The 14,680-nt window shown below is 42.3% G+C and overlaps 1 protein-coding gene across 1 annotated transcript in view; it reads left to right on the top strand.

The window, feature by feature from the left end:
• The window catches only part of SMIM35 (small integral membrane protein 35), a 62,399-nt gene that overhangs the window by 45,032 nt on the left and 2,687 nt on the right, over nt 1-14,680 (top strand). The window contains exon 2 of the mRNA XM_032868607.1: nt 14,422-14,538. Within this exon, the coding sequence (XP_032724498.1) occupies nt 14,422-14,538 (117 nt within the window). The remainder of the gene's footprint in view (nt 1-14,421; nt 14,539-14,680) is intronic.

The raw sequence follows: 14,680 nt of genomic DNA, 5'->3' as shown, positions 1-14,680 counted from the left end.
GATTTTCTTGCATAGATATTTCTTCATTTGATATTTGCCCTTAGAACCATTTCCAGAGCTTTAAATGTTTTTTTTTTGTTGTTGTTGTTGTTGTTGTTGTTGTTTTCCTTTTTCACCAGTTTCATTGGAGGAGTGTAAGTGGCTCTTCTCATGCTGTCATGCTAGCATTTTCTTCCTCTCTCTCCTTTTTCTTTCTTTCTTTCTTTCTTTCTTTTTTTTTTTTTAAGATTTTAAGGGAGATTTTGAGGGAGAGCACAATCAGGGGGAGCGGAGGGAGAAGCAGGCCCCCTGCTGAGAAAGGAGCCTGATGTGGGACCCCAGAATCATGACCTGAACCGGAGACAGATGCTTAACTGACGGAGCCACCCAGGTGCTCTGCATTTTCTCTGACTCCTTTATTATTCAACAACCTTAAAGAGGCTGTTACAGAGCTCATGGACCAGGGCAGTAAAATCCTGTTTTGGCCTGAGCTAGTTATCTAATTAACTGAATATAAGCCTTAATACTATATCCTTTCCCCTAAAACTACCTGCTCAGCTGCTGGATGTTTGGATTACTGATTCCATGTATTGCATAGCTGAGATGATAATTATCCAAATTCAAGTCACTGTCTCTTGCCTCCCAAGTGGTCTCCTTGCCTCTCTATTGGCTGTCTGGTAAGTTACTCTACACACATGTCAGAGTTTTTCTTAGAACACATTTGGTCACATTATACCAGTTAAATGTTTGATTGGTTTCCCATTGCTCTTAGAATAAAGTTCAGACTCCTTAACATGTACTATAAGACCCCATTTATCTCTTCCTCTTCCTCCTGTGTCCTTTTCTCTCGGTGCCCCACTTCCTGCTCCTCTCCTCTGTCCTGCACCAGAACATGCTCTGCTCTCACACTAGTCTTTGCAGTTCTTATTTTACATGTCCCATGCTCTATCCTGTTTCAGGCCCCTTGCACACGTTGTTGTTTGCCTTAAATGCTGCTTTTCACTTCTGATTCAGGTCTTGCTTAAATGTCATCTCCTCTGAGGAGGCTTCTCTAATCTCCCAGAATAGCTCATGTTCCCCTGTTCTGCAGGCACTCTGACACACCATACTTCCTAGAATATGTGTTTTTGATCAACTGATTATTAGGCTGATTATTTAACATACCTCTTCCCTGTAGAGCATGAGCTCATGAGAGCGGGGATCCTGTCTGCCTTGACCACTTTATGCCCAGTTCTAGTGCAGAACCTGGCACGGAGCAGGAACTCCACAAATACTGTCGAGTATATGGGAATGTGGGAATGAATGCTGTGTGGAGCATAGACGGCCAAGGATAGGAGCTTGGTCCTGGGGCTCTACTTAGAGCTGATAGGGAGTCAGAGGAAAAGTTTAGGAGAAAACTCCTCACCACTTAATATTCATAATTACAACCTGGTCTTACCAACTGGCAGCCTAACGGACACATATTCCAATTCTTGTGAAGGATATCTTGCATATAGAAAGAATATCTTGTGAAGAATATCTTGCATATAGAAAGTAGTCATTTCCCTCTTCCTTCTACCTTGACACTGTGGTCCCCGAGCCTGGGCATTGTGAGGTTGCTAACATAGATTGAGACCGTGATGGCTTCTTTTTAAAAAGCAATCAGCAACAACAATAACCACATTGCTACTTTTAATACTTATTAAATGCTATGATAGAAAGACATTATTTCAAAGAATCTATTAGTTTGAAGCAGTGGGTACTTTTATTTCCATTGGATAGATAAATAGCTGAGTTTGGGAGAGGTTAGGTGTCTTGCTCAAAGACAAATTTTAAGTAGAGATTCAAATTCATGGCTGTTTGGCACCAGCGCTCAAATTCTTAACCTCTGTTTTGTATTGCCCGGGGATTCTAGAATTCTGTAAGTGGTTTCGTGCTGTCTGACGGTCTTTTGAAACCTCATGTAAACTTTCATTTGAAGTGCTTCTTGAAACTTATTCTATACCTATAATTGCCTTGAGAGAGAGAGAGGCTTCCCTTTCATCTCTTACCGAGAGATCATTGAAAACCAAAATCTGTTCTAAGCATTCTGTGTTTGAGTAGATTCTCTTGCTATAGAGTTTCTTGATTTTACAAGGACATTATCAGGAAGCCAAATACAACAAAAACAATAGGAAAATCCCCTTGACTCTACTAATAAGGCAGCACGTAAACAAATATGGAAGAGAACACACAGGGGTTTATAAAATCTAAACCCTATTTAAACTTATTATGTCTAAAACCTTTAAGTTTGTAAAATGCTTGTCAGAGGTCTTAGAACCAGACAGGAGGGTAGATTTGAAGACATATCTACAGGATGAAGTTTTGATGAGCAAAGTAGTGGAAACACACATCTACATTAATAAGTGAGAGGCTGTTTTTCTCAGCAACATGGTCCTGGTATAACTACCTTGAAGCCTGCACGTTCCAGAATCCTTGCTAATTGGTCACCAAGAGAAATTCGTCAGATATTTAAATTAGAAAGCCAAAATTAAATAAAACATCAGATAAAGTTTCCCTGCTACCAAAATTTTTCAGAACTTGACTTAATTGAAGGTATCTCACCCTTGTTAAACTCTTACCCTGATTATAGACATTTTTAAATGTATACAGATACAAATGCTTAACATATTCGTTTATTTGAATGCACAAAAATAAGAAAGACAAAAATGGTACAGAATCTTACTTTTCATAAAATTCTTGTTTTTTCTTTTTAATTAGACTAACATATGTACCTGGTAATAAAATCGAAACCATGAGGGAAGATATTAGATAAAAAAATAAAATCACCTTTCCACCACCACCCAGATCTGGCTCTGGCAGATCACTGTGTTATTTCTCTTCTGTATCTGTCCAGAAAAATTATATATACATGTGTAACAAAATGTATAATCTTTTGAAAAATAGACATAAGATACATAAATGTGTTTGTATAACTATTTGTACAAAGTGTATGCATGTAACAATATACTCTTTTGGAAAATATACATAAAATATATAAATATATTTATACAAATATGTATATAAAATATGTAAATATATATACCATACATATCATATTCCTTTAAACTTTGCACTTTTCATTTATAAAATGCTCTGGAGATTTTATAAACCTTTAAACAGAGACCAGCTGCATTTTAAAAATTACTAAATTTTATTTTGCAATGATTATAAGCTTATAGAAAAGTTGAAACTATATATAAAAAAAAGTAAATCAGAATTTTTTTCCCTGAATGATTTGAGAATAAGTTATTAGCCTGATGCCCCCATCACAACTCAACAGAGTGTGTTTCCTTTCAGAGATACTTCCCTACGTAACTAGGATACAATGGTCGAAATCAGAAAATTAGTATCAGTATGTTAGTCCTTCAGATTGTTCAGGTCCTGTTAATTGTTCAGCACTGGCTTTTATAGCAGAAGGACCCTGTTCAGAATCACAGGTTGTAGTTAGTTATCATGTCTCTTTAATCGGCTTTGGTCTGAAACATGTCCTCAGTCTTCCCTTGATTTTTGTAACCTTTACCCTTTTGAAGATTGCAGGCCAGCTCTTTGTAAAATGCCCTCCATTTGGGTTTGCATAATGTCTCCCCGTGATTTGGTTCAAGTTCTGCAATCTTTGGCAGGAATGTCTCGGAATGAAGCCGCGTTCTTCTCCCTGGCATCCTGTTGGGAAGCACATCTTTTGTGTGTGGGTCATTGCTGCTGATGTCCACTTTATCACTTGATTAGAGTGTTTGCCAGGGTTCCCCTTTGTCAAGTTAGTTCTCTTTCTCAAAATAAATTTTTGTGAGAAGGGATTTGAAACCATGTAAATATCCCATTATGCACTTAGCTGTTCATTAGTTAACTAATATCTGTATGGATTTAGGTTTCTTTGCTATCCAGTGGGTTGTTAGCGCTATAATTTATCTTGATGCTCAAACTATCCTGATTCGGCCAGTAGAAAAGATGGGGTCCATTATCAAAGGAACGAGACTGAGACAAAGTGAAAGTTATGCAAAGCTTTATTCTATGCCAAGCATTAGAAGTCAGACTCTGAAGAGAGCGATCCCCACCTTGGTCTTACAGTTTTTATAGGGCGCAACCACAGACCTCTACGTATGTGGCTTTGGCTGATGGGATGTCTCCTACCTGTCTGGCCTTATTTAGGTGTGTGTTTTAGCAACGGTTACCCAGAACTGATACCAGTAACTGCTGAGGCATTTATTAAACAACAAAATGGCTACCTAGGCAACATGGAGTCACTCTGGCTAAGTAGGCCCAAGCAGGCCTTAGGGGTTTAACAGGTTTTAACGTGGAATCAGCCCCAACAGAAACTGGTTTATATATCTTTTGTCAAGGGCTTGAACTCGTGACCCTTAGGTCAAGAGTCTCACACTCCAGCAACTGAACTAGCCAGGTGCCCCTATATGATCTTTTGACATGCCCCTGTTATTGTTTAGACCCTTCTTTTTTGAGGTGGGAGCAGGGGACAAGATTTATAAGTTCATCTGGTGCTTTTCCTGCCAGTCCTGGAATCAGTCTTTTATCCAAGGAATCCTAGTTTCCTAGAGTAGAAAATGGTAATCAGAAGCCAAGATTTTGGTGGTAGATGTGTTCATTGATAAGGGAGCCCAAGCCAGGTAAGGAGGGTATTCCTGAAGGAGTGATCTGGCTCATGGAATCAGGACTTGAGTGGGATGAGGAAGGCATCCATGGTGGGCTTGAAGGGGATGGCCCAGCAAGGGGAGTCAGACCCATGCAGAGTGCAGAAGATATCCCCTGGAAGAGTGGCCTGGCACAGGGTCAGGGCCCACACAGGGTGAGTTGAAAAGCCATGACAGGGTAGCCCAGTAGGAGGTGTCAGATCCCAAGCAGGATGATGAGAGCCTGGAGGGCAGGGGGTGGGCAGCAGAGATAGGAAGTGAATACATAAAGAGGATTAGTCAATTAACAGAAGCCAGATTTCTCACTCTTAGATAATGGAATAAACCTTCTGGTGTTATATTGGAGTTATTATTATTATTTTTTAAGATTTTATTTATTTGACAGAGACCGCAGGTAGACAGAGAGGCAGGCAGAGAGAGAGGGGGAAACAGGCTCCCCGCTGAGCAGAGAGCCCGACATGGGGCTCGATCCCAGGACCCCGAGATCATGACCCAAGCCGAAGGCAGAGGGTTTAACCCACTGAGCCACCCAGGCGCCCTATATTGGAGTTATTGATGTGCACTCAGATTTTTCACATACAAAAAGATACAGAAATACATGGAGATGTGTATGTTTGTAGCTCTGTCCTCACTAGGGCTTGAGAACAGCAATGCCCCAACATCAGTGAGATCATGACCTGAGCCAAAACCAAGAGTTAGATGCTTAACTGATTGTGCCACCCAGGTACCCATCTTGTGTCCTAGTTTTGGGAGTTTTTGTGTCCTATGATTTGGGAAAATATTTTTTGAGAATATTTTCTGTTTGATTTATTGGGTTTTCAACCTCAGAGTTACCAGTTTTCCTTCAGTTGTATAATCTTTGTCTTCCATAACTATTAGCTTTTTCTCTAATTGCTCTAATTTCTGAGTTTTTCTTCCCCATCCTCTATGCTTTTCTTAAGCTTTGTCTCTAGGTCAATAATTTCCTTTTTAATGATACCTGTTCTATTCCTTGCTTTCTATATTGAATATAATATCTCCATAATAATATTATGCGGTCCTTGATTTATTTCTTTAATCTTTGTTTCCCTGTAATCTTCATTTTAATGCATGGTTTTAGTAAGCTCTTCTAAAGAGTCAAATGATTTTGAGGTGTTTACTCCTATTTTTTGAGTAATGTTCTGTTCTAGGTTGGGGTTTCGGTCCTTCTTTGCATTTGGTTTTATCTATTACTTATACAACTTTGCATGTGCTGTTGCTATGCCATTTATTTGGGTGGCTATGTCCAGACATGCTATTTGTTTGACATAATGATAACTGACTATATTGTCCTGCATCCTAATTTCAGAGAGGGAAATTATGATTTCACCTCAAACCACATACTCACAAATTTCTTCTTCTCTCAATTCTTCCCTTTCCTTCCCCATCTTTTAACTACTACTAATGATAATCTTCTAACTACCATTCACCCTCCTTTGTTCTCAGATTCTTCTTTTTCTCTTCCACTTTTTCCTCTTTCTTCTTCATCTTTCCAAGTACACTTTATGCCAGTTTCCTTCTTTACTAAAAACCTGAGTTTCCTAGATCATTACTTTCTATAAGGACAAGCATTGGCTTATTTGTGAAGCCAGTTGGCACAGGCTTTTTCAAAGGGGTTTTAATGGAGTCGATGATTTTTTGGCCATATCTAGGATTACTGAAGTCCTACCATTGATTACACAAAATCTCTGGGAGAGATGTATATAAAGAAACAGGAAACAAATGTTAAAGTAAATAAAGTAACATTATATCAGAGGTTTTGTGTCTCAAGTCCCCACACATCTGTCTTGAAAACTTGGCTAGAATAATGACCATGGCTGAAGATGCTTGGGCATTTTTTTTTCTGTCCTCCTTACCCAAATCCAAATCCTGAATCTTAACCACACTCTGGCTTGCAAGGACAGGGAGCTGTCATAAGGAGAGTGCCTGAGCATAAGTGAGGGCGTTATGATGGTAGACTGGTTGCTTTCTATTCAGACATGTAGAAGGAGGAAGTGGAGTAGAACAGTCATGACTGTGACCTTCTGACATTCACTGACTCGGCCCACTGGTGAACTTGGGCCAATCAGCTTGACTGAGAGGAGTAGTAAAGCAGGTTGGGAATGGAGATGTAAAGGGTAATCTTGAATGCTTCACTTCCCCCTAGAGCCCCATGGTCCTTTATGGGATCAGGACTAATAAAAGATCACAGTAATAGTGACTCCTTATTAGCCATATGGCAACTGAGCTGGACACAAATCTGCATCTTAATGATAATAGTAGGGGGCTGAGAGAAATGCTCCCCTCAATCCAATAAGTCATGAGTAATACAAAATAGGACTCAGAATTTTTTTTTAAAGATTTATTTATTTATGTGAGAGAGAAAGAGTGTGAGCAGGGCGGGGTGGCAGAGGGAGAGAGAATCCTTGAGCAGACTCCCTGCTGAGCATGGAGCTCTATGCAGGGCTGAATCTCAAGACTCTGAGATCATGACCTGAGCCAAAATCAAAAGTCAGAGGTTCAACAGACTGAGCTACCCAGGTGCCTCAGGATTCTGATTTTAAACAGCATCATTTTAACCAAGATGCCCTTCAACGGACGAATGGGTAAGGAAGATGTGGTCCATATACACTATGGAGTATTGTGCCTCCATCAGAAAGGATGAATACCCAACTTTTGTAGCAACATGGATGGGACTGGAAGAGATTATGCTGAGTGAAATAAGTCAAGCAGAGAGAGTCAGGTATCATATGGTTTCACTTATTTGTGGAGCATAACAAATAGCATGGAGGACAAGGGGAGTTAGAGAGGAGAAGGGAGTTGAGGGAAATTGGAAGGGGAAGTGAACCATGAGAGACTATGGACTCTGAAAAACAATCTGAGGGTTTTGAAGGGGCGGGAGGGTGGGAGGTTGGGGGAACCAGGTGGTGGGTATTGGAGAGGGCACAGATTGCATGGAGCACTGGGTGTGGTGCAAAAACAATGAGTACTGTTACGCTGAAAATAAATTAAATAAATAAATAAAATTAAAAAAATAAATAGCATCATTTTAAACAAATATCTTAGTGATCTGAAGCTGTTTCTGGGTCCTGTGATTATACGCCTCCCTGCTGTAGGTAATGAAGTGGTGAGCCCTTTTCTAAGTTGATGGTAGTGAATGTATTGAATTAGGGATAGCTTCAGTGATGAGTTAATACTGTTCCCTAACTACTGACATAAAGAAGCTTCATATAAACTATTCAGAAAAGTGTTATCATAGTTTTGGAGATGCCATCTAAAATTTTAAAAATTTTTGTCTAATAGCCTTGCAGAGCAAGTCATTTTAAGCAATAAAGAATAATGAAAGGGTTATGGACTTCGGAGCCAGAAATAATGGGGTGCATAGGGCCCCTCAGACTGGGCAATTACTTAGCTTCTATGAGCTCTTATTTATAGTTTCCTTAAAATATAGAAGGGCAATAATATTGCAGCCTAAAAAAGGAAAAACAAAAAAGTGATGGTAGATTTTTTTTTCTGGGACTTGCATATCTGACAGCCTATTTGGAAAAAACAGAGAGAATTCTCACCTATAGCACCATCTTTGGGAACAACATTGTTTTATTGACCCTTCCTGAATTAGTGGAGAAGGAACAGTTAGTTAGTTAGTGGAGAACGAACAGTTTTTATTCAGTTTATTAGTTTAACATAACGTCACAGTTACTGAGACTTACATGAAACCTGCATTTCAGCACAATGTATCAGAGTCCAAAGAAATACTACTTCCCTACATAAGATTGTAGAGTTTTCCCTGTTCATCTTGAATCATTCCTATAGTAGAGCTATCCTCAATGATTTCTGAGGAAGTCTCTGGCTGTGCTTGAAGATCACTCCACCTCAGCACAAACATCTCAGAGGAGAGAAGGGTCAAGCTTCTTTATTTCTACCGAGAAAATATACCCCAATATATTGATCTGCTTTGTCTGGTTCTAAATCTTTGGTTTTGCCCTTTATAACCAACACAGAGACTCACCTCCTGTCCAAGGTCTTACAAGATGCCATGCCCTTGTCTGGCATACTTTCCACCTTATACATACACTGTAGTTGAAAATAGTGATTCTTACAGAGGTTTGGTAGAAAGGAAATGTAATCGTCATCTTCCTATAGCTGGCCCAGGGTTTTTTGATGTAATGAAAAGGAAAATAGGTTTGCTATCAACCGTGGGTGCCAGAATTCCTCATTGGGAAGGAAAGGTATTATTTGAGTAGACAATTGATGGATTCTTTAAGTTTAAAAACTGTTTGACCAAATATTTCTTCAAATATTTCTTGTTCTTTTCTCTTTTAAGGACTCCAGTTACACATGTACTAATTTACTTAGAGTTTTCCCACACCTCACAGGTGCTCTTTCCATTCATTGTTTTTTTGTTTTGTTTTGTTTTGTTTTTTCCTCTCTGTATTTAATTTTGAGTAAGTTGGTGTTGCTCTGTCTTCAAGTGCACAGCTTTGATTCTTTTGTAACAATCTGCTGTTAATACCATCCCAATATATTTTTCTCTTGGATGTTGTGGTTTTCATTTTTGGAGCAGTGATTTGGATCCTAAGAATAAATCTAGCAAGAAGGTATGGAAAACCCTTAAAAGAGGAAATCGCAAAACATGATCGCTTATTAAAGATGATACAGGGATGCCTGAGTGGCTCAGTTGGTTAAGTGCCTGCCTTCAGCTCAGGTCATGATCCTAGGGTCCGGGGATCAAGATCTAAATTGGGCTCTCTGCTCAGCGGGGAGCCTGCTTCTCCCTCTGCCTGCGACTTCCCCTGCTTGTACTTGCTCACTCTCTCTTTCCTGACAAATAAATAAAATCTTACAAAAATAATAAAAGATGACACAGATAAATGAAAATATATGCCATATTTATAAATTTGAAGACTCCACATCAGTTTTACCCAAAAGAACCCATAAATCCATGGCAATCCCAATCAAGGCCCTAATAGAGGTTTGCAGTAATCTTGAAAAGCTGATTCTAAAATTCACAGGGAAGGGCAAAGTATCCATCATAACTTACATGTTTTTGAGGGGGAATTAGGAGGAGTATTTATTTTGCCAGCGATCAAGATTCAATTTTTATTATGAAATTATAGTAATTAAGATAACGTAGGAGTGTTAAAGTGATAAATGTTCAGACCAATAGAAGACAATAGAGAGCCCAGGAAAAGAAACAAACATATAAGGAAAACTTGTTACATGAAAATGACAACAATGAAAATCATAGGGCAAAGTATGGAAAAATAACTTCCCATATAAAAATTAGATCCTTACCTTAGAACACATCCAAAAAATGAATTCTAGGTAGATGAGTGTTCTAACTGTGAAAAACAGAACTTTAAAACTTTTAGAAGAAAACTAAGGTGTATATCTTGAAGTAGGGATGAATTTTTTTTTTTTTGGAGATTTTATTTTTATTTTATTTTATTTTAGAGAGCGAGCAAGTGGGGGTGTGGGGCAGGACCAGAGGGAGAGGGAGAAAGCCAAGCAGGCTCCATGCCCAGCACAGAGCCTGATGTAGGACTGGATCTCACGACCCTGAGATCATAACGTGAGCCGAAATCAAGAGTTGGACACTTAACCGACTGAGCTAGCCAGGTGCCCCAAGATGGATATCTTAAATAAGAGTTTTTAAATGGATGGATGGATTTAACTAAGTACACATTTAAATTCTGCTCAAAAAAGATGCCATAAGCAAATTTAAAGGACAGACCACAGCCAGGGACATCAGGGGACTCTTTTGAAGATTTCTGGAAATCAGTCTGTGCACCCTTCCCCTCTGGTGTTCTCGTCCCATAAATTTGAGCTGTGCTGGTCTCCTGGGTGCCAGACTCTTTCTCCTCGACCTGGACTGCTGGCTTCTCTTTGGGTCCCACCTCCCTGTACTTGGGAGTTGGAAACCCACCCCAGGCAGTAAGCTGGGCAGTCACAGAATGCCCTGTGTTTCATTTCTGCCTCTCGGGAATCATCACCTTGCAGACCTTTCTCCAGTATTTTACCTATTTTGTCTGGCTTTCTAGTGTTTAACTAGGGGGTGGGGAGAGTAAATCTGGTCTGTTATTCTGCCCTGGTCTGGAATGTAAGTAATCCCACCATCCTTTTTATAAAGTTTAAAAATAAGGAAAACAATTACATATATATACACACTTACACATATAATAAGGAGAAAGGGAATAGTATAAAAAACATACCTAGGGAATCTAAACATCAAATTTGAGAGGACAGTTACTTGGAGAGGTAGGAGAAGGCTACTCTGAAGTTAATAAGCAGTAATGTTGGAATTTTTGAATTTTTGAAGCTTAATGGTAGGCACATGGATGTTTATCATGTTAATCTGTGTACTTCTTGTGTGTGTAAAGTATAAGAAATGCAAAGGTATACAAAAGGGAGAATTAAGTAAAGAATATTAGTTAAAGATGGGGCACCTGGTTGGCTCAGTTGGTTGGGTGGCTAAGCGTCTGACTCTTAGTTTCGGCTGAGGTCATGATCTTGGGGTTGTGGGATCGAGCCCCATGTTGGGCTCCTCAGTCAGCGCCGAGTCTGCTTGAGATGCTCTCCCTCCTCCTCTGTCCCTCCCCCTGTTCGCTGTCTCTCTCTCTTTCTCAAATAAGACCTTGGGGTGCCTGGGCTCAGTCAGTTAAGCGTCTGTCTTCGGCTCAGGTCATGATCTCAGGGTCCTGGGATGGAACCCCCATCAAGCTTCCTGCTCAGCAGGGAGTCTGCTTCTCCCTCTGCCCCTCCCCTGCTTGTTTTCTCACATTCTCTCAAGGGAATAAGTAAAATCTTTGGAAAAAAAAAAGGATATTAGTTAAAGAGTGGCCTAGGAAGATAAAGAGGTGTGAAATAGAGTAATTCGTGTGTCTGAAATCCACCTCAGCCAGAAGGCACTATTTTGTGGGTGAGGACAAAATGGTAGCCAGCACAGCTGGTGCACCTCCTTCCCTCATCAGCTGGATCTCCAGAAGACCTGTGATTTCCCTGCTGGTGCTTTCCTTCTGGTACTTTCTTTGATGAAACCCTTCAAAACCTCAGCTTCCACCAGCACTGCAGATACTTCTCCCGTGCCTTGTTGAGTCATCTGTCCACCACTCGCAAGTCACCCCCCGTCACTGGGGAAGACTTGAGCTCTTGGGTTCTTGTCACACTTTCTGTGACCCACACAGATGGTCTCTTGGACTTCAGCCTCTCTGTTTCTTGCGCTGCTTTCCTCAGTGAGCGTCTCTTGCTGGGAGCTTCACAGTGGTCCTCTGACTGATTTCCCTTCATCATCATCATCCCCCTCCCCATCGCCTGTTCTTAACACAATAGCCAGTGGACTGTCCTCTTAATACATGGAATCATGTCATTCCTCTGCTCCGAATCTCTCGTGACCCCTTCTTGGTCAGAGGAAATCCCAAACTGCCCTTACTGCCTTCTACTCACTATACACTATCATAGCCGGCTCCTGTTACCCATCGCCTGCTGCTGTCCCTCAGTCCCCCCACCCCCCACTTCACACAGGGCTCCTCAATGCTCCTGGAACCTCTACCCGGCATGTTTCTGCTGTAGCCGCCTGCATGGCATATCTTCAGCTCCTGTGGGGCCTTCTCCTCAACTGTCACCTTCTTCTCGAGCCCGTCCCTGACTGCTTTATTTAAAACTGTACTCCTGTCCCCACAGAGCTTTTCATCTCTTCCTCTGCTTTCTTTCTTTCTCACTACCATGAATCCCCTTCCAGGATGCTATACAGTTTATTTCTTTACTTTGTTTATTGTCTGTCTCCCTCCACTGGTATGTAATTTCCACGAGAACAGGGATTTTTGTATTTTGTTTATTGCTATAAGGCAAGGGTCTAGAAAAAGTGCCTGGCACAGAGAAGATGCCATTAGTGGCTTTGGGGATCCCTGCCCCCCCATCTCTTGGGGATGTAAGGAGTCGGGAAGGGTGCATAGTCCCTGATGTCATGTGCTTATATGGACACTCATGACAATGGCCATCATGTGGACAGGGCTTTGAGCCTCAGCCAGGAAGAGGGCTGCAGAGATGTCCCGAGATCCCAGCTGTGTGACTCTCTGTGATTGAGAGGGTCTCTCTGTGATGTCCCTGCTTCTCCTGGGGCTAGATATCATTTGGTTGCTTGCATGCCATGAGCGGGCACAGCAGCTCTCCAAGGCAGTCTGAGGCTCCATCTGCCACGGTGCTCCCTGCAGCCATCCTTCCTGCGCTCTTGTCTTTCTGGGGCTCAGTCCACCTCTCTGGTCCCACACCTCTGCCTGGAAGTTCTGTTGCCTCCCCAGGGCTCAACATCGGATCAGAGAATGAGGACTTCTCTCTCTGGGACCCACTGACATCTTTTCAATGTTTTCAATGCTTTTTTCCTACTTCTTTCAATCTCTTGTTTTCCCTCTCCTCCCTCAGGCTGGAGATCTTTCTCCTAGTATGACGAGGAAGGCAATCTTGCTTTGGCTCATTTCTTGTTTAAGTTGTGAATCCTGTCTATTTTGCTAAGGGCCTGGGCTTTTGAAATCAAAAAGTAGGAAGACAGACCCTTTCTTTCTGCATTTGGCACTCACATGCTTTGCTGGGATGCTTTCATGGGAAGAAGGGCCAAGGGGCATGGGGGAGGGAAAGGCTTGGGCAGGGGAGATTATGAAATCTTTTAATATAGTAAATATTTTAAAAGTCACACCGTGTGATACTGATAATGACAACAGCAACACTGTTGTAGTTCACATTGTATACACTAGTGTATGCCGAGTCTCCTAGCTGCTCTCTGCAATGCACTGCCATTGATCAGCATAGCAAGTCTACGTGTATTTATTACCATGCTTATTTTCCATAAAAGCAAATTGAAGTCTAGTGAGGGAAAGGGAGTTCCTCAGGTCCCACATTTTGCAAATGACGGGCCTGGGCTTTGGAAGCAAATCTGCTGTGCTGAAGGCTAACCACTATGCCTCCTGGCCCCCTGGCAACACCCCAGAGCCCCAGGACCCTGGGCCACGGAGCTGGGGATCAGTTGATTCTTGCACACTCCTGGTGCTCATCCAGCAGAGTGATGCTGGCCTTCTTCTTCCTTCACTGGCCTGCCAGGTGGGTCTCTCCATGGTGTCCCCATTGTCAGCCTCTTTCTGCTGGCTTCCCTCTCTGCTGCCAGTTCAGCTTCAGGCCCATCTCATCTCCTTGGAGAGGTCCAATCTCCCTCCCCTCTTCTCTCCTCCTCCCCTCCTCTTGCCTCTCCCCTGCCTCCCTCCTTCCCTCACCTCCCTTCTTTCCTTCCCTCTCCCCGCTCCCCAATCCCCACCATCCCTCCTCCTTCCCTTTCTACCTTGGTTTGGCTTTACAAATAAAATATAAATTTAGCTAAGAGCTCATACCACAAAAAGGGAAGAAATGATATGTATAAGCGGCAACAGAATTTACAAGTAAACACCCTGCCATTCAGTCCCTGGGCTTTGTGGGGAGGATACTAAGGATCTTCTGGTCTCCCCTCTTGGGGCCTCGAGGCTGCCCTTGACCACTGAGCAAGGCTGAGGAGAGACCTGCTAGGCTCTTCCCCGAAACTGCAGCACATTTTCCAACAAGCAGAAGGCCTGTGGCTTCAGGAGGCCCTCCCAGCTCTGGTCTATCTCTGTGGTCAAGGACTGGGACTTTGGATAAATAAGCTAACACTAAAAACTTGGGTATCCGATGCTGCTATCTTAGTGGGAGCCTTCATGTTGATGGCAGTGGGGAGGGAAGGAGGAGACTTGGGCAGCTGACAGAGGGGGCCATGTCTCTGCAGGTGAGGACTCCATCAGCACCCTGGGCCTGATCCTTGGCGTGGGACTCTCGCTGCTGCTTGTGTCCGTCCTAGGCTACAGCCTGGCCAAGTGGTACCAGCACGGGTACTGCTGGGAGGGTGAGTGAGTGCCAGACCCCGCCAGCCCAGCCCTGGCCTGCCCCTCCTCTCCTGTAGCAGTGGGCACGGCTGGGTGGGGCTGCACACCCTTCAGCATGGTATCATGCAAAAATATTTCCTGTGGTGACTGCAGTGGTTGAAG

The sequence above is a fragment of the Lontra canadensis genome, unplaced genomic scaffold (assembly GCF_010015895.1).
Source record: "Lontra canadensis isolate GAN:19392208 unplaced genomic scaffold, GSC_riverotter_1.0 scaffold36, whole genome shotgun sequence".
In the NCBI taxonomy this organism is placed as follows: Eukaryota; Metazoa; Chordata; class Mammalia; order Carnivora; family Mustelidae; genus Lontra; species Lontra canadensis.
Note: the sequence above shows the minus strand (reverse complement) of the source record. Positions and strands in the feature narration are given on the sequence as shown.